At 40.9% G+C, this 20,794-nt stretch overlaps 1 protein-coding gene across 8 annotated transcripts in view; it reads right to left on the bottom strand.

Annotated features, from left to right (window-relative positions):
* Window positions 1-19,082, bottom strand: part of raver1 (ribonucleoprotein, PTB-binding 1) — a 30,322-nt gene extending 11,240 nt beyond the window's left edge. For 2 of the 8 annotated variants that reach the window (XM_085454535.1, XM_085454540.1), the window contains exons 1-14: window positions 18,653-19,082; window positions 17,668-17,734; window positions 16,107-16,576; window positions 13,802-13,993; window positions 13,452-13,572; window positions 13,263-13,366; window positions 12,578-12,659; window positions 12,138-12,340; window positions 11,916-11,997; window positions 11,643-11,773; window positions 11,353-11,424; window positions 11,107-11,241; window positions 10,812-10,874; window positions 10,583-10,712 (exon numbers count right to left, since the gene is read on the bottom strand). In XM_085454535.1, the coding sequence (XP_085310661.1) occupies window positions 10,583-10,712; window positions 10,812-10,874; window positions 11,107-11,241; window positions 11,353-11,424; window positions 11,643-11,773; window positions 11,916-11,997; window positions 12,138-12,340; window positions 12,578-12,659; window positions 13,263-13,366; window positions 13,452-13,572; window positions 13,802-13,993; window positions 16,107-16,576; window positions 17,668-17,734; window positions 18,653-18,976 (2,176 nt within the window). In that variant the 5' untranslated portion in view covers window positions 18,977-19,082. The other 6 variants (XM_085454542.1, XM_085454541.1, XM_085454537.1 and 3 more) reach the window with 6 other exon arrangements.
* Between the last annotated feature and the right edge of the window lie 1,712 nt (window positions 19,083-20,794).

Genomic DNA, 20,794 nt, shown 5'->3' with positions numbered 1-20,794 from the left:
TAAATACAACAAAAAGAAACCAGGACAGGTACCAAAAAAAAAGAAGATCTATTCATAACACATGGAAAAATATCCAGGGAAACTGAGTTAACGATAAAAACGATTAAAAAAATAACAATAAAAATCGATATAACCCCTGAAAACCTTAAATTTCACACCTAGTACCAAACGGTCCGTGGCCCAGGGGTTGGGGACCGCTGATTTAAACTGTAGCTTCAGGTTCATATTGTTAACTGGTTACACACTCTGCTCAGATGCAGACAAAGGGTGCACAATTGATTGGATAGAGCTTCACAGTGCAAATGGATAATGACCCCAAAGCATATTGCAAAAGCAACCCAAGAATTTCTCAAGGAAAGAAATGGGATGTTCTTCAGTGGACAAGTCTGTTACAAGTCAATCTCAGTTCAACAGAATATGCTTTCCAGTCATTGAATACAAAAATGAATGCAGAAAGATCCACAAACAAGCAGGAAGGCAAAAAACACAGCGTTTAGTGACTTTTCTGAGTTCTAGACATCAGGCAATCTTTGCAGAAGATTTCCAAATATTGAAAAACAGTCCTTAAATTTAAAATGATGTTGGTTTGCCCATTCAATTTGGAGTCTCTTAAAATGGGGGAGTCTGTAATTTAAAATCCACTGTGGTGATGTGCAGACGTAAAACTAAAAAGAAAATTCTGTCATTTTCCAGCAAATTACTGATCTAGCTGTTGGTAGGAGAGCTTACCGGGTAAAGAAGGCACGCTAACTATGCAAAGTCTTTCTCCTGTGATTAAATAAACTGGAGCTCTGTCTACCTGTGATGTCTCCAGACAGGCACCGAATCATTACGTCCTTACACATATGCCCTGACAGTAAGTCATCACCAGTCAGTGACCTCCGAGAGACCCCTCTCTCAAAGTGACCCCTTGTGGCGCTACCATAGAAAAAAAAATTCTTCACACATACATGTTCCTTGAATGCACTTTCCCGGTCACTGCTGTCCAATATATTATTCATGGTTACCAAGGAAAAGGTGCAAATTATGTTTTTATAAGCACATAAATTATTCATGCACACAAAGATAAGGGCAGGAAAGAAAAATGGTTTTTAAGTAGCCAAAAATAAGCATTTAAAAGCACCAGTAAACACTAGCAGCATGCGTCTAGTCATTATCTGGTGTCAGTCATTATAAGATGTTAAAAAAATGTCAAACAGTCCTGTGTTTTAAATTTTAGATTAAGCCTTTAAAGACATGCTGCTTTTGAATTAGGAAATGATGAATAATTTCAATGGTGTTAATGGGTTGAATGGAAAAATACACTTCGGCTGTAGAGAAATGGAGACGGCAGCGGTCAGAGATACAGTGTTCTAACAATATCTCACAGTTCAGGTGTGAAAATGTAAGAGACTAATGGCGGCTTGAAAAAAATAAGATAAAGGAAAGCTGTGCTTGAGATAAAAGCGTAAGCCATTAATGTTGAGGAGCACCTTACGGGACATGGTATATGATTCAACGAGAGGAGAGAGGACAGGCAATACTTCTTGAATAAATGAGTTTTTAACCAATGTCTGAATCACTTTTATGCACTGGAGAAGTTTAATAAAAGCAATCTGAAGTATCTCTGGACCAAAAAATGAGCCTGACTACTTATAAGTCCAAGAAAAATAGAAATGAAGCGTTTCTGTTTTGGAGTAACTGTTCTTTTTCTTTTTTTTAATCAAGTGTGTTGTTTCTAGACAATAACACAGCACTGGAACACAGCTTTTATTTCCCATAACCTGAAGTGGTTATCTAATTGTGTAGTGCTGCGATAATATAGAGTTACATAGAGGACAGAATGGGGAAGATGAAAATGAAGAGCATAACAATACCTGGGCTTATGTCAGAGGGGATAAGGATGCGTGTTTGCACTTTAAAACATCTTCTATATGGTAATCTTGTTTGGCTGTATAAGCACGAGCAGCATTCGAACTGAATGGGTTTCCCCCTGTTCTAGTCGCTTTCTGCTGGTCTACTGATGTGTTCTTGTGCTTTATAGACTGAATGTTGTGGGGGGGTGGGGGGAGTGGGCTGCTTTCTATGACTAATCCTGCTATAAACAGCTCCTGTGACAGACCCTATTTTATTACACTTTGCTGCTGGTATCTTGAATAAAGCAGGAAAAAAAAGACACTGTAAATATGAATTTAATGCATTTTTTTTAATGCACAAGTAGATTACAATGTACATTTAAATGCAATCACTGAAAAACCCTTATTTAATGGACACTGGCAATATAATGAGACAGCAGATACATTTTTGGTTCTACAGCAGTCGTATATAACTTTTTCATTATTTTCATCTTTGCATCTTTGTTAGGAATGATGCTGCTTTTTGGTCTGTCTTCAGAGCTCTCTCTCCTTCTTGTATGTATTTGGGAAAATCGCAGGTTTCAGCAGCATTCACCAGCATTCACCAGCAACTGTGCAGGGTAGCTGTGTGGGTGGAAATATGAAAGGCAGAAATCTAAATGTGTCTGACACAGCGTCCACTGAGCCTCAGCGGATCTGAGAACTCTGAGAACTCCGGGTAGACTGGCTGCAGGTATGAGAAACGCAATTCAGCGGCGCCAGAAGCATTACAGATAAATATCGCAGAAATAAACCCAGAGGCTGGAGGAGGGGAGCACAATAGTGGTGGAAAACTACCCATCTTTCTTTCACAATATTCTCATTTCGATTGTCCCTTACAGATTGATGATAAAAACAGCAGTATTTCTTCCTCAGTCTTATTTAAGTGACATGCCATGACAGATCCAATGTCTACAAAAAAAACCCTCTCTCTGGGAAGTGTCATGAACAATATCATTGGTAAAAGGGAAAAAAAGAGTTTTATGGCTAACTGTGTTTTTACCCGTCAGAGGAGCGCTCCATCAACAGCTCCACTCCTCCAGGCTCAGTGGGACCACCAGAAAAACAGCTAATCAAAACCTTTCATGCTGATGGCTGCTGAGAGAAAAAGAACTACCTCTTGCCTCTTAGCACCTCAGTCTGAAGGGTGAGGGACTTCAATGCAAAGGGCTTTTGCAGCACCACACAACCAATCAACTAGGTGGACGACTTCGAGCTTTTCATTTCTGCCTGATAAGATTTATATTGACCTGCCATCACTTCCTGAGTATTCTGAGGAAACCGGGCCTACAAAACACATCTGACATTTCAAGTTGTTCCTTTATGCATCACCTGCTTTTCCTGACGTCTGTTACATGCACACTCACTGTCCACCTTGTTAATGCAAAATATCTAATCAACCAATCATATGACAGCAACTCAGTGCATTCGGGCATATAGACATGGTCAAAACAACCTACAGAAGTTCAAATTGTGCAAAAAAAGCCCTATGATTTCAGTGACCTTGAATGCAGCATGGTTTTCGGAGCCAGACAGGCAGGTCTGAGTGTTTCAGAAACTGCTGATCTCCTGGGATTTTCCTGCACATCCATCTCCAGGGTTTACAGAGAATGGTTTGAAAAAGAGAAAATATACAGCAGCAGCTCGCTTGGTGAAAATGCCTGTTTGGTATCAGAGGTTAGGGGAGAATAACTGGCAGCTTCGAGCTGATAAGAAGGCAAAAGTTATTGAAACAATCACACATTATAACCAAGGTAGAAGAGCATCTCTGAATGCACGACATGTTAAACTACAGCCAAGGCTTCAGTTTAAATAGACTCATTATAATAGGACAACAGAAGATTGGAACAGCATTGCCTGGTCTGATGACTCTCGGACTGTAGTGTCATAATTTGGTATAAAAAACATGAAAGCATGGAATTAAGGCAGCTGTGGGAAGCAAACTGCTACTAGGAAGGTGTCCAATGAGCTATATTGTTACACAGCATTGGATGTTCATATTAGAAAATGGCCAGAGTTTCAAATAATGAGGTCAGTGTATGTACAGGTAACTCCTGAGTGCTAAAAAGCACTGAATTTGGCTGTCTTTGGTTTGCTACTTTTGGTTCTCTGTGATGTTTCTTTATGTGTCATCTTCCTGCTGTTCAAACCCCCTGTGCGAGGAGCAACCAATCACACAAAATTTAGCTTGAAGGGTGCTAAACCAGCTTGTTTCAGACAGCAGATGAAATTAGAGGAGCTGCACCAAGGCCCAGTATGAGATGAATAAGGATTATATTGGACTGTGATTCATGCCAGCCTAATCTAATAGAGTTTAACTATAAGACTATGGTGTTGGAAATGAGCATAATAGGTCCCCTTTTAGTATGAAGCTGTCTAATCAGATCTCAGTTTGACACATTTCTTCAGTTGTTTTTAGTTTTTGACAACCTGTCTGTTGTTCAGTAATTATCCATCCAGGGAGCACAAATTATCCTCCTGGCAGCAACCTGCTTAACATTCATACAGGTCACATTCACAGCAATACAGCACTGATAGAGCACATTAGAAGCGGCCCTGTATCTCCCCGTTAACAAGATGTAAATGAGATTCACAGCAAAGGGCAAAGGCACCTCAGTGATAACAGCTGAGGCGGGTTTGGTTATCAGTTATTAAGGATTGTATACATCATAAGATACGAGTTAAGGTTAAAAGCCTTGTTTTTTTCCCATGTGAGAGAAGACAACAAAGAAAGAGAGGTTTTGTTGAAGGTTTCCAGATGCTTTGAAGCATGTTTCCTTTTGTTTGCTCCGGGTTTTCTGTCTACCACACCCATTCCTCAAAATCTGTGTGCAGACACGTAGTCTTTACGGTTGATTACTGAGCCAATGAAGCAAAACATCAGCTGGCTGTGTGTGTAATCACTGCTGAAACGACGCACTTCTAGGTTCTGGTTCATTACTTAAATATAACTGGGATGAAATATAATCAGTATGTCAATTCATGCTGCTTAGAACTGTGAAGGAGTTCTTAACCTTTTATCTCGGGCATGTAAGTTGGCTTATGAGATTTTTAGTAATGTAAATGCTCATATGTCAAAGTCAAAATGTTAAATTTCTAACTCTGAACTAATCTAATTCACTGGCAAACTCAGACTGTAAATAGAAGTTGGACATAGCCAATGTGATGTCACCCATTGGTTAGTGAGGTATGTTTATGAAGGCTCAAGCTGTCGCTATCTTGCCATTTTGGAATTGGATATGACGATAGAGAGGTGGATCTGACTGAGAAACGGATATAAAGGCGACCGTATGAGGCGACCGTGGCTCAGGGGGTTGGGAATCGCATCTGTAACCGGAAGGTCGCCGGTTCGATCCCTGGGCTCTCTGTCCTGGTCGTTGTGTCCTTGGGCAAGACACTTTACCCTACTTGCCTACTGGTGTTGGCCAGAGGGGCCAATGGCGCGATATGGCAGCCTCGCTTCTGTCAGTCTTCCCCAGGGCAGCTGTGGCTACAACTGTAGCTGCCTCCACCAGTGTATGAATGTGAGAGTGAATGAATAGTGGTATTGTAAAGCGCTTTGAGTGCCTTGAAAAGTGCTATATAAATCCAATCCATTATTATAAAGGAGGATAATCACTGTGTAGACCTGCCCTAAACTAAACCCTTTTTAAAAACATATCCTCCTTTTTCATTCGAATGCTCAGTGACCAAAATTTACAAAATGAATATCATGTTAAATTCAATAATACTTCAATAAGACTGGCAACTGACACCACTCGGTTACTTATGTCTTGTTCTGCAATTTTACCGGATGATTATGTTCACTCGTGATGACCTCAGGTTACTCATGCAAATATAGTTCCTAGTGTCAATATGACTTTTTGCATAGACACCGTATGCAATCAAGTGGCGCGAAATACAATTTTGCTTTGGCATGTGTCTCTTAATGCTGTGTTTGGCATGAATAAACCATAAAGCTGCGTGCACACTGGCAGCGATTCGCTCATCGCTTTTAAGCTGATAGCTGTAAACTTGTGGACATTCCAAACTCCGGTCGCCTAGGTGACCCTCTAACAAATAAACTTAGTAGTGTTCTTCACTCATCGTCTCTTTAGTCACTTGCCTGAAAGTTTACAGTAGGTCCTGCTCAGTTGACGTCACCAGCAGTTATTTTGCACGTAGTTGCTTGAAGTTGCCAAATATGATGGACTTTCTATGGTCGCCGTGAATCACTTTCAGTGTGTCCGCAGCTCAAGAGAGAAAGGGCACTCAAACAATGCTGGAGTGCAGTCAAATAGTTTAGCTTAGGAGCGTTCCAGAGTGAAGTGACACGGAAGTATCTGCATAACAGTCATAATAAGAGCTAGTTGAATTCTCTAAATACAAAAGAAAGCTTATTCACTCCACTTAACAGGATATAGTGGACCGTTCTTTATGAAAGAATAACTAGACCATCCAATTCACAGCAATGCACCATCCATGAAAATGATCAACAAACCTGGCAACATGACTGTGAGGGCCTGAGACAGTTACGCATGAGGACAATTTTGAGAAAAAACGGGTTTTAATGATCCAAAAATGCAAAGAATAAGTTATACAAAAGTCATCTAATACTACCGGGCCCTTTTGAACAGAACTAAAATAATAAAGTCAACAGGAAAAGAAACCTAACCACTCAACAGATCCAAAAACTAAGCTGACAAAAGGGACTAAACTACTGGCTTATCAAACCAGTTTTACACACAAGAGGGAGCAAATACTAACAAATGATTTAATATTGAAGAAACAAAACCAATAGTCAGTTTAATAATTACTTTAAATGAATAATAACCAAATCCAAACATAACCAAATACTAACTCGGGAGTTAAAACAGACAACATATTTAAGATGAATGACTTAATCATGCCTCTGACTATGAGCAGTGTTTGGCATGGCCCAGTTGGCACTTCCTGTATGTAAAGCTGCCTTCAAGAGCACATCTTTTGCTCCCCGTGATGCCAGCAGGCCTCAGCAGCCAAACGGACGCTCCAGCACTGGCAAAACCAGAGAAAGAAATTAATAATGAATAAAATAAGAGAATTTAACAGAGCTGAACATATGAAACTGAACTAAATCTACGTATTTGTATTGCGCACAATGTACTTCAACAGTGCCAAATAAATCTTGCCATGACATGCAAACTAGAGAATTTTGTTGATTTATGTGTCTCTGTGTGATATTTATGGAATTACACAGCAATTTTAGAGTAATTGTAAGTGTTGGCTCATGGGGTTACCGATTTGTTAGCTGCGTGTCTGCAGGTGCAGCCATCACAAGGGTGCAAATGTGGATTTCTATTTTCCATTTCGTGTGAATGACCTGCTGATGTGTTCTGAAGTGTCAATGACTCTGAACATCACGCCGCTGTAATAAAATCTCCTTGTTTTGATGAAGAATGTAGATTTATAGAAACTCTGAATCCAGATTATTTAACACGTCAATGTGTTTAAGGTTTGCCATGATTCACTTTGCATTACTTATATTTGTTGTTGCATTTTTTCTTTTTTAAAGTAGACTTCTGAAGAAACAATTTTTTGTATTTAAAAAACCAAAATAAAATAGAAATGTAGAGGAAAGATTGTTAGTTTTAATATCTGTTAGTTTGGTGACAACTTGCCTGATGAGTCATTAATAGACGTGTTTATTTAGACTCTGGATATCTACAAAGCTCAGTCAACCGCTTTCAAAAAGTCTAACAAAAACTAAACTGAAATAAAATCTTGTCTGGAAATAATGAAACTAAACTGAATTCAAAACTTTTTTCCAAAAGTTTTTTTTTTTTTTTTTTTTAAATTTCAAAATGAAATACAAAAACTTATCAGAAGAAGAGGTTGATTTGATTGATGAGAGTTTTGTTTTTTGTTAAATTCCAACCTTTATAACAACATTTTTAATCAGAGGTTTAGAGGACCTCTCTGCACACAATGCTTCCCTTTTCTTGAGTCCTTAAATTGTCTTCACACCTTTCCTTGACCTTGTGATATTTTTCACTGAGCTTGAGGGGAGAGAGGGAAGAAGAAGAAAAAAAAAAAAAAAGCATGAGGCGAAAGAGGCACGTCGTCATTTTTGGACTATTCAACCGCAGCTCCAGAACTGAAATCTAAGGAACAGTCCAACAACGGTAGAAGAAAAACTTCCAAGGGAGAGAAGCTTTCCTTAGAGACTCCTTTTAGGTCATCATTTTTATGAAATTTGACTGGTCGTTTCTACACATGCACTTTTTATGGCTTTAAGATGAGAAAATAACTGCCCACAGGTGTTTGAAGATAGTCCTGTCAAGAGTCTCTTACCATACGGGAGCTGAGCGTATGGGTGACAGATGTATTAGATGTCCGTGGGGCACCTTTGACCTTTTAGTACAACTAACGCAAACAGTAAGAAAGCCCAAATACCTCATGGGGGAAGAACTCATTTTAAAAACCCATCTTTGCTGTCCCCCTCTTGTCACCAAATGCTGTACCTCTTTTCAAAATTTTCAATATTCAGCAAAAGCCCCAAGATTTCTTAGGTGACACGTCTGTTTATGAAAGCCTAAATAAAAATCGTATTCTAATAGTCAATTTATATTAACAGCCTCTACACAACAATTATCAGGTGCATTCTATAATCAAGATTTCTGGATTATAGGGTAGAAGTTTCATTTAAAAAAAAAAAAAAAAAAAAAAAAAAAAAACCTCTAAAAGTAAGCTGTGAATGACAGCCACATTAAGACGCTGAAGTTGAACTAATTGAGGTCTAGCCTATGAGGTTAAATGTAAGAGCAAAACAGACAGCCATTCGATCCAAGTAAGGCTTCACATTTAGACACAATTCAAAAAGAGTTCAGAGAAAGTGGTGAGTTTAAATAACATTTACTTGCACACATCACACACACACGCATACAGAGACAATCATGGTGGTACAGATGAGAGGACAGCAGTTAAAAAAAAAAAAAAAAAAAAAAAAATCCAATCAAAATAAGTGATGATCATACAGTACAGCTGCATCTCTTGGTCCATACACAACATGAGCAGTCTGCTGTGTTGCCACTCTTCACTTCCAAAAAAAAGAAAAAAAAAAAAAAAACGAGCAGCAAATATTCAAAAAACACCAGAACCAGAGGCAGGTGTCATTAAGGAAAACAAATGTTTTTAGACTCAAGAAAAGGGAGGAGGGGAATCTTTAACTATTTACACAGCAAATAAACACAAATTGTAAATGTAGATGGAAGCCAACACAGGGCAGGATGAGATCACAGAAAACACAGTTAAGACTCAAGTGTAGCTGCATTTCCTAGCAGAAGTCAGAGGTAATGGGTTTTCACAATCAAACCGTCAACCAGATAATTATTCTTTTTTAAAAAAAAAAATTAAATAAAAATAATACAAGGACAATCATGTCACTGACCAATCACCTGCCACAAGCTTCCAGCAGTATCTCCAAAGACATACTGAACCCCCAATATCATCTGAAAACTAAACAGAGGCTGTCCATCGTTCCAGCTGCCGTGTGCTCGTCGGGAGAAGCCGGTTCAACTCACAGTTGAGCCCCTCACTGAGAACACCGAACCGCTCCTGTATTCATGCACGATCTGCTGGCAGCTGGAGAGATGGCATGCAGCGCTATCTGCACCTGCCCGCACCCTTCAAGGGGTGGGGCAGCGTTCACGGTTTTATAAAACATTCAAAAATGTAAACATGGCAACACAGAACTCACATAAACACAGAAAATACGTCGACTCCTGGACATACATGAGTGAGAGGGGGACTTGAGATGGCATTTTTATACAGGTGAGAACGCATGACCGGTGCCCTCCAAGTGCATCACTCAACAACCAGTGTAGAGAACAGACTCCATGAACAGGCTGGAGGGTGTGGTTAGAAAGACAAAACAACGTGGAAAAGTTCAGGCTCAGGAAACATCCCAGGTTTGTAAAAAGCTTCGCCTCATAACACCACACAACCATCACTGGTGGATGGAAAGCTGCAGGTTAACAATTAGGAAATGTTTGAAACCAGAAATGTTATAAAGCAAAATTTACAACCGTGTGGTAGGAAGGGGGAAAACAAGACACCATAACACCATCTCATTATACAAACTCATGAACTTTTTACATGGAATACGGTAGGCTTTTTTTTTTTTTCTTTTCTCCCACAAAGTAAGAGCCTTCAAAGCTTGTTCTTACACTATGCAAGTCCCTTTGCCTGAAACTGTGGACAGCGTCACTTTGGTGAGATGTTAAATCACTTTTATTTTTTTTAAAAGCAGCCGCTAGTTACCATTGAAACTGGCCAAACTGCAGATCTGCTGATATACCTCACTCACAGGAATTCCAAAAAAAAAAAAAAAAAAAAAGAAAAAAAAAAAAGATTGCATTTACTAATGAACCACTTTTTCTCCTTAATTTACAAGGTTTTCAACAGGAAGTTCAGGCAAATAAAAATTTAAAACTGAAATGTACAAAACACAGTAAAATCATATATACAAAAAAAAAAAAAAAAAAAAAATTTGAAGGTTTTTCCACAGAGTGACAAACAGGCTGCACTACTCTGCAGCCTCCAGAGGTCACTCACACGTGCATATGGGACAATAAATCCGAGGACCACCAAATTACTGAGTCCATTGGAGAATATGGGAGAGGAGATGCTACTCCATCCTGGCTGCTGAATGGCTACTCGTTACAGCTGTACTCAGAATATACGCTTACGCTTAAGATAGGAGTCTGCGTAGTGACCGCCGAGGCCTTGGGAGTGCTGGCCCACATAACCGCCTTCAGGGCTCGGCTCGGGAGACGGGATCAGCCGGGAGAACGTGCGCTTTTGGCTACCGATGGGAGTCTATAATTACAAGAAAAAGAGGAGGGGGTGGGGTTAAAATCAAAACAGAAACTTCAAAAAGAAAAATATGAAACAATAACATTGAAGCCTATAAATTACCTTCATAACATTCTCCACACCTGCAGGGTAGTTGGTGTGGCTCACAGGAGGCATTCCCACAGCCTAAAGACAAACAACCACTCATCATTTGACTTCAACTCAAGCGCTCACAGTGCAACATTAATTATTGAACACAGACTTATTCTTGGCACCTAACCCTCCACTATTTTATTTTTATTTTATTTATTTATTTTAATCCTTCTAGTGCTATCCTCAGTATTCTTGCACTGACAAATAATCAATCCTTCATATATATCAAAAAAAAAAAAAAAATCAATGCAAAGCTTTTGCTTACCCTGTTGAGCTTGGGGGTGGGAAGGCTCCCATTACAGGAGCTCTCAGACCCTGAGCTGAAATATGAGGACAGAGGTGGGCTTGGAGGGTAACTGTAGGGGGGGAACCGCTCACTGTATTCAGCGCAATGAGAGGCCTGCAGAGACAGACAAGTTCACAGCTATGTTACTACAGGGAGGCGTGCATTTAATTTACTGACACTACAAATGTCCTCAAGTCAGCTTTGAAACAGTTGACAAAGCACTACCTGCTGACCGAATCCTGCCAAGGCCCCGGCATCAAGATTCTCCTGCTGTTCATACAAGTGGGCAAGGGGATCCTGAGGAAAGACACCAGATGGCATCGGACCAGATTGTGTCATAAAACCACTAAATGAGCAGCCAAGCGCTATACAGTAAATTCAACAGGTCACAATGACTAGAGCAGTAAGGAAGACAAGGAAAAACAAAAAAAAAAAAAAACACACAACCCATCGATGCAGAAATACACATTTAAAAAAAATAATCAGGAGTCTGAGCAGCAATGATTCATAGTTACCCGATGGAGTGGGGGGTACTCAGGGCTGTAGGAATCCTGGTAACGCAGGTTGTAATTCGGTTGCATGCTCTGGTTGGACACGTTACTCAGTGTAGGCCGCCTTCTGTAAGGGTGAGGTCTGCAGCTTCCTCCTGGAGGAGATGCACGGTATACAAATATATCCTTGATGCATCCAACATCATCTCTCAGTTGAAGCAGCAAACAAGAACAGACTGTAAAAGTAGATAAAATCTTTACCGCTCATGCGAGCACAGCAAAAAAGCAGCACCTCACCTGAGGAAAACGCGTTGCTGACATTGAGGAAGGGACTCTGGGGAAGGTTTGCATCTTTTGCAGGATCTCCTAGTATGGAAACCTGACATGAAGTTTAAAAAGAAAAAAAAGATGGCTTATTTTTACATTTCCTGCACAGAATGAGGAATGAGAATGAAGAGGGAAAAAAAGGCAGTTGAAGGACTGAAGGCATTTTAAAAAGGCAATTACTTGGGAACTCACCCCTTGTGCTGTGAGGCCATCTGCCCCGATCATGCCACCCAGCAGGGGTATAGAGATCCCCGGCAGGGTCGGAGAGGAGGTCTGGGGGAAGGGACAAGCCGACGTGGGGGACTCCTGATCCCTTGAAAGAGTTCTGCCACGTGGCATTGGCTTCAAGGGGGGTAGAGGATCTGTCTGAAGAGCCAGTCCAGGGACAATACCACCTATGGTGATTAGAGACTTCAGCGTAAATGACAATCACACATTTCATTTTTAATCTTCTCCTTCAAGCTTTTCAGAGGAAATTAGATATGCATTCTGTTTTAATTTGGGTAACATAAGTAATGTAAGGAGTAAGACGCCTGATGGACAGGCTAGTGGCAATGCAGATGTTTATCATCAAAAGCAGACATGCAGTCTGTGGCTGAAGGAGCCACGGCTGGAGTGGACTGATGCCAAACCTTGGGGCAGGTCTCCGAGCAGATGGACTCCCTGCTGGACAGGCAGAGAGGCCAGAGGATTCTCCCCAATAAGTCCCGGCTGCTGACCAAGAGGGAAAAAAAAAAGAAAAAGAAAAAAAGTTCAGTCACAACAGGGTCACTCAGCCACACTGCAACATCAAGGTAACTAAACTTAACACATGCATTCAGCAAGTTTACTTACTGTATATGCAATTATGTCCTTACAGGATGTACCTTTACAATTCTGGCATACAGCATAATAGTACATCTACCGCATTACTCAGCACCACTCGAAGGAACACTCCACACATACACGCACAAAAAAAAAAAAAAACCCTCACTTTCCTAGCAAGAGCTTACCCACCCAGGCAATAGGTTTTCTATCAGCATTCACATAAAAAGAAGAAAGGGCCAGAATCCATCTAACTTCAGCTCCAACTCACACACACACTGATGGCCAACCATAAAAACCGTTATCACTCACACAAGGCACTAGAGGGTTTTCTTTATTGTGTAGCACCTGAGCCCACAGAAGAGGATTTCCCAGAAGGGCTTGCTAATGGTAAAGAGGGACAGAACAGAGTGGGGAACAAAGTCTGTGAGTAGGAGAGGATGAATCAAAAACTGGCAGGAAGCAAAAGCAGGGAAGAACATGACGGAGCAAAGATGGAAAAGGCAGCGGTACCTGCTGAGCCTTGGCCTGGTTCTGAAGGAGCAGTTGGAGCAGGGCGGCCGTGAGAGCGGGGTTGGCAAGCAGTGGCGGTATGGCGGGGGCCGCACCGAGGAGGCCTGCGCATAGACAAAGATTAAGATCCACCGCAGGAGAACGAATAATAGCAATAAAACAGATTAAAAGCAGCTCACGGCTCCTCACCTTGTTTATGTCCCTGTGTCAGTGGGTTGAGCAGCATCTTGAGGGCGGCGGGGTTGCTGAGGCCTGTGAGTATCTGCATGGCTGTCGGATCAGGGAGGAGTCCTTTACCCCTGTTTACAGCCTTGAGAGGAAGGAAACAAAGCAAAGACTCAGAACAAGACCAACAAATAACCAAAATTTTTTCCATTAATCTGAAATCACGTGATGAGCCAGCTCCTCTGTGAGAGTTATATAACGGCAATGCTTCCAAGTCGTGTCCAGTAACGTAATTTTAACTACAGCACGAACTCAAAGGCAGCAATGTTATGCCTTAAGGGCTCAAGCAAAGACTGTAGATTGGAATACAGTACCATGGTTTGTGCAGCAATCAGAGCAGCCAACATGCTTCTTCCAGGAGGACCCGGGGCACAGAAGGACACCCTGATATGTGTCCCACCCAGCAGTCTGCCATCTGTGAGTCGCTGTGCTTCCTCGGCCATCTCTGCAGTGGCAAACTCCAGCACTGCAAAACGCCGGAAACTTCCATCTTGTCCCTGAGCCAACTGTGGAGAGAAAAATTGAGGCAGCAATTTTTCAAGCATATAGAGAAAAACAAAAAACCCTGCAGCCAATGAATAAGATGCACACACACAGAGAGTGGAAGCCAAGTGGTTTTCACTTACACCCTCAGTGTTCACATATTTTAGCACAAATTTGGAGAAAGATGGGGGAAAAAAAATCTCATGGAATTTTTAGTTAATAAAAACTCAGGATTACCACAGAGAGAAACAGCACTCACTCAGAATTCTGCAACAGTAGTATAAGCTCTTTAAAACCTAATTATCAGGAAAAGTTGACAGAATTTAAATGTTCGAGGTTGCAGTGGTGACTCTACATATGCAACTTTTACATCCTGGTGACCGCTGAAACTCACTTGTTTAAAAATAAATAAATAAATAACTGCCTGGTGGTGTTGGAGGCCGCTACCGAGGGGCAAGACTTGCTTCACAAAACACCCATCGCAGCATTTGGTGAATTCTGAGCTCAGATTTACATGAGAAGTGCTACATGCTAAACATGCAACCATGTAGTGGCAGATATCGCTACTCTGTTTTGTTTGTTATTGTAGCAAAAACGTCAAGATTGCGTGTCCAACTGTTTCCATGCAGTGAATTAGAATGGCAAATCTTGAACATGTTCATATAAATAATAATGAAAAAAAAAAAAAAAAAAAAAAAAAAAAAAAAAAGCAGCAATTTTATATATACCTGGTGAGCACTCAACCAAAAGTTATGGATCTTTCCCCATTCATTAAGATAGGAGCTTCAAATAACTGTCAAGATGGCTACAGCACCAAAATTGTGTCTCAGGCTGCTGCTGAGCTGAAACAATCTACATAATTTCCCCAGGCCTGGATGGAAAATATCATTAGGTCAAGGAAAGATCAAGGTGAATTGATAAAGAAAAATAGAAGCAACACAAACTGAATTGGGGTGAAGCTTCTACACAGCTCACGATTATTATTTTAACATGACCCTCAATCCTGATTTATATAGCCTTTTTAAAATCTATATACGCGAGTTTTATCATAGCAGTGTGATGTTTGTAGTTCACCTGCTGGTTTAAGAGTCTCTTAGTTAGGAACAAATTAGCACGATATGACACGAAATGGAAAACCCTTTTCTAATTAACATTTTATAGTATCTGCACCAGGTGACACTCCTGTTGATTGTTTTCATCAAAGTTCTCATTGGGGGATGGTGTTGCCTCCTTTCTTTTTATAAAGGAAGTTTCAGTGTATCCTATTCTAAAAGGTGGCAAGAAAAGACATAAGAAGGAAGCACTCTGGAAATTTTTGGAGTACTAAGACTCTTCAAAAAGCACTTACTACGGCTGCCACCTGGATACTTATGGGTCACTTCACTCAGTGAATTTTGATTAGGAATGCTACTATTTGTCAGCACCCTTTGCTTTCATTTATGGTTTGGCAAATTTCAAATAACCCACTGAAATTTGCATCTCTAAAGTCCCAGATCAAAATCTGTTTTACCTTTTAAGGCCCTTTAATCACCACATCAACCACTATATATGGCTTTGTGTTGTTTTTAGTGGTACTCTGCTCTTACCATGATGCAACCGTCTGGTTTTATGAATTTGATAAAGCTGCAGTGATATCACAGTTTCCTATTAAAACCATCATATGGCTCCTAATTATTATGACTGTTCAGTCTGGAAACAACAGAAAACTACGACTGTGTCCTGCTCAAAAGGACACAGCTCTCTCCCATTCCAGAAAAAACCTGCTGAATGACACCACCTGGGGGTGTCAGGTGGTCATCACCATAGAAACCAACAGTTGCTATTGCTATAGTAACTTTGAGTGGCCACAGGAAAACTGGGGTAAAGGTGAAAGATCAAATATGGATTGCAGTTTCAGTGACTCAGTAGTGCAGTCATTTTGCACACCTTCAGGGACAATTTTACAACTTTGTGATGGATTTTAGCAGCTTTTAAAGCACTCAACTTTTATTAATGTGGGCATTTGCTGTATAAAACAATAGCCACACAAAGAAATGACAAAAAAGTTAATGATCGCTGCTGTGTGCAATCAGTATGCTGTAGACTTCTGAAATCATTCACTTGAAGTATTGGGCTTGTGTGCAGTAAAAATCTGACCTGGCAGAAAACTGGCGTGTGGGTGTCAGCCAGGGCACTGCGGAGGTCTTGGGCTGTCAGCAGGCTCTGAGGCAGGCGGTCCACGCACAGGCATTTGGAGTGCAGCAGTGGATATGTGAGGGAGCCCACCTCAGTCCAGTGGACGTAAAGCATACGGGAGCCCAGCTGCTTCCCCAGGAGCTCCGATTTGGCCCTGGCCGCAGAGTCCTTCTTCATGTACTCCACAAAACCGTAGCCCTTGGAATGCCCCGAGGTGGCACTGTACACCAGGAAGCAACGCTCCAGGTTGCCGAAGGGGCGCACCAGTTCCTCAAACTGCTGTTGCGTGAATGCGCGGGGCAGGTTGGCGATGCACAGCAGAGCATCTGTCGGCTGCAGCTGCACAGAGATCTCCCGGTCCCGCAACACATGCTGGTGGAACTCTTTGATGGCACTTTGTGCTTGTTCACCATTAAGTAGAGTCACAAATGCTTTGAGTAACACGGGAAAGGAAACAGAAGAGAGAAACAAATTGGTGTAAGGCAAGGGAATGACATTGTTCAGGTGGCATAAAGTCAGATTTATTTGTACTCAGCAGGTGTCAGGGAGCAAACCCTGCCTGTGACGTTTTTGCCTCTAGCAAGGCTGTTAAAACAGTTCTGGTGGCACAATATCAGCACACAGAATCCTTTGTGTTGGTGTAACTTTACCCCTTGTTTAAACTACAATGCCTGTCAGTCCAGCAAGAATGAAATCAACATCTTGTTACCCATGTTATGAAAAAGAAAGAAGGCGTGAAAAAGTTTTCCAGTTTTGTCTGAAAGCCATGAGAAGGGGAGGAAAATAAAAAATAAAAAAAAGTAAGAAGTTAGTTTGGCAGCCAACTCTATATTGTTAAAAAAAAAAGCGCCATCTAAATGTCACTGGTTTTCTTCCATATCAGCTTGCTGGATACCAGGCATACCCTGAAAATACCATCTGCCTCACACAATTTTCTGGCCTATTATCATGATCATCACCCATTTTCTAGTGAAATATTACTGCAAGAATGCATAGATATTTAATTATTTATATTCTAATCTGATATTTTACATTTTATACATTTAAAAACAAGCAACTCTAGCTGGACAAGATGGCAGATCACACCGAGGGGCATGTGAGGTAACGCATACACAGATACACAGAGAGCCCATCGATCTTATCGCACTTGAACTGACAATGTAACGTGACACCACGACAAGCGAGCATCAACAGTCGCCAAAAAGAGAGATCTGCAACTGTGTGATAATGATAAGTGCAAGAGAAGGCACACCGTGAAAACAAAGTCTTTAATTGAGGTCTGGCTGCTTTCTCCCGAACCCCTTTTCATGTTCAGTATGTCCATTGAAAGTCATTAACTAAGCATGCTCCAAATCTGGAGAGCCCGATTTACTTTTGTTTGCTACAGAGTTCACTGTCAGATTAAATTTTAAAGGGGCGTAATAGAGCAGATCCATCCTGATCCCCACCTCCTCCAACTTGCAGACGCCAAACTTGCCAAATTGCCTTGCTCAGTCCAACATGGTTGAGCAGTTAGACCTACCTGTGCCTTTGTACTTGTCAACAAAGCAGTACTTCAGATCATAGCTGCCCAAGAGCTCATGGACCTCCTGTAAAAAGAAAGAGACAATGATTAACTGCAGATGTTTAAATGTGTAAATAACATTTGACTTTAGGAGGTCGTTGGTTAATTGAAGATTTCAATCAACCCCCTCTCAGCCAATTAGCTCGTTGATATACACTGGGGGGTGGGGGATCAGTGCACCTGCTGGGGGGGGGGGGGATGAGAGGTGAATGACTCCCTCATTGTTGTAGGAAAAATTGTTCTGCCCAGCTTTTGCCTATTCACACAAATGGCGATGCTGCCTAGCATTTTCTGAAACGTTTTGTCCCCACGCCTTCCACCTTTTGTTATAGAGAAACTCACATCTCGAACTCCCACTACTGCCCCAGCCCCCCCTCTGTGAACAATGGTACCGCCCGCAGGCCCACCGCTCCCCATGAGTCAGGCACGTTCCAAAAAAGAAAAAAAAAAAGTAGCATCAAGAGTTAATTACAGACAGAGTTAATAACAAATGGACTTATGACCCACCTTCACTGCATATGTAACCCGCATAAACCGGTTATGAACCACAGTTTGGCTCGGCGGGCCAAATGGTAAAATTCAACCACGAATGCAAAGCGGCCTGGTGGGTCACACAGGCCACAAATGACCATGATTGATTATTTGACCACTTGTCAGTAAACGCGAGCCATGTTAGTTAACAAACAAACTCAAACCAGTTATAGAACTGTTTGCATCGTTTTTAATTACCAATAATCTGTGCGTTTTGACTTTTAAACCACTAGCAGATGTAGTACACAGAAAACTAAATAAAAGGTGAAGCTAATAAGTTAAATGCCTGTGAAGCTAACATTGATAGCATGGCAGGTATAACGGAGCTAGGCTAGCGTTAGCCACAGGGTAGCATCAATCAATCAACCAACCAACAATTAAACCCTCACCCCCTAAAACTTTCTACTCATACCTGATTGCTAACGTCAGAGGGCAAGTTTTTTATAATAATTTTCCTCCTGTTGTAAAACTCCCGTCGAGTTCTCTCCAAGCGGCTCTCTATCTCTTCGGGGTTCAGTGATGTCAAGTCCTCGTCGACCTTTCGCTGACACTCGCGTCCGGGCGTCGCGTCCTCTTCGTTCTGCACGAGTTCGGGGTACCGGCGATCCCCGGGAATCCAGTTTTCTTGGTCCACGGCGGGGTCGTATTTTTCATTAAGCGGACGAGAAGCCAAACTGTTTCCCGAGTCTGTGTTTTCATCTTTGGCAGCTGTATTAACTGACACTGTGGCCGCCATGACTCGGTGCTGGAAGTTTTTTCGGTCTGAAAACTCTGGCTGATTTGAGCAGTTTAAACAATACACACATGGCCCCAGCGCTGCTTCTGATTGGACGACAAGGGAACGCATTCTCCATGACTACAACGTAAATCGGAAGGGTGGGGGCGGAGCAACGAGTGTCCCTGCTCCTCAGCATGAGGTGCATAATGGATGTTTTTTGGTAATTAATCTAATTAAAATGTAGTATTAAATATCTAGATTTTTAAAAGACAACAGACAATTTAAGAGTCTAATTTATGCATGTACATTTTCTCAAAAATATCCCAACAAAATATGTCTGAAAGATAAACTAGTGAAATATGGTTTATAATTTAAATATGCTCATTTTTGTTAGAACTACCAGTTCATAAAGCAAGGAGGCTTGAGAATATGTCCACATGATTGTGAGCTACTTGGCTTTACAAAGTGTCTCAAATAACAAATAAAAAAAGGGAAACAAAAACTAATACTGAAATAAATAAAAAGTCAAACTTGACACTTGAAACAACAAAAGCTGAACTGAGACAAACAAATCCACACTGGAAACTGAAATATAACAAAACTGAAAACAAAAGCATTAAAAATTCAAACAAAACATAAAAATCCGTAACGTTTTATTCTTGGAAATCATTGTGGTTGGTTTGTTTACTTAAATTCCATTATCTTCGTAATAGGCTATTGTTAGCATGTTGATTGATTATGTATTATTTTATGAATACCACTCTTTAAAAACTCAGCAGTTAATTTTTGACACATGGTAATTTATTCAGACTTTTCTACCACGAACAAAGCATTCATAAAGCCCTTTTTAGCTATGCAGAGAGTGTATAGGAAAACAGCATTTTTTCGCAGTAGATATAGAGAAGAAGATACAGGTTTTGTTTTGGTAATTTGAATTTGGTCTCTAGTATAGGCTGCGTCAGCTGAGAATATATCCAACACTGTAATGATGGATAAAGGGAATCAGTTTCATTTGGCTACGAAAAATGCCTGTGCCTCCAGGGGGCTTCACAGTCCAGACAAGCACCAGAAGGACCAATCATGTCATGTCCAGAAGTCAGCAGTGGAGTTTCTCTCCAAGATTATGAGTCAGAACAATATGCTTCACTATTCAGCATTTTTCTATGTTCCCAAGGGGAACAGCAGTAGTATTTAACCCTTGTAAATGTGTTGTGTCTTTCCACTCACTCCACTTGATTATAACTGATTTATTTATAACATTTTATATAAAAGAAAAACGAGAAGCACATTAATTCATAAATGTGATCTAACAAAGGTAAAGGGAAAAAAATAACCATGTTTGCTGTTCATATGTCTTGTAATTGGGATGAAGTAAACATCTGTTGAGTAATTTAACATAAAATTGTTTGATAGTGTTAATTTGGAAAGCCAAAACTCTAGCGGGTCCACCAGACCCATGAACACTGGCTGAGTAACAAAAATACGAACACCACACAAGGGTTAAGCATTTGGTGACTCAGCTGGTGGTGGTATCACTCTGGACTAATGCTTAGTACTAGACATGCCTCATGGTAGATTCCTCATTCTCCATTAGCCTGCAGTCCTTGCAGTACTTTCCTTCAAATACATGTTGAGAGCTCTCAGCAGGGAAAGCTCCCATTTAAGCAGACACGTCTGATGCTGACAGTTTGTAATACACATAACTGTGGCAGGACAGATGTCTTGGAGCTCGTGCTTCAGCTTCCACTTGCTGTATGCGTCTTACTCAAAGCGTATGCAGAACAGAAACACGAACACCTGCTGAATATAAATAAATGCTGAATTTGGCAGATTGTT

The sequence above is a fragment of the Copadichromis virginalis genome, linkage group LG4 (genome assembly GCF_057382275.1).
Source record: "Copadichromis virginalis isolate Kocher_CV1m ecotype Utaka linkage group LG4, C_Virginalis_male_GT1.1, whole genome shotgun sequence".
Classification (NCBI taxonomy): Eukaryota; Metazoa; Chordata; class Actinopteri; order Cichliformes; family Cichlidae; genus Copadichromis; species Copadichromis virginalis.
The sequence above is the reverse complement of the archived record's forward strand: the minus strand, read 5'-3'. Positions and strand labels throughout refer to the sequence as shown.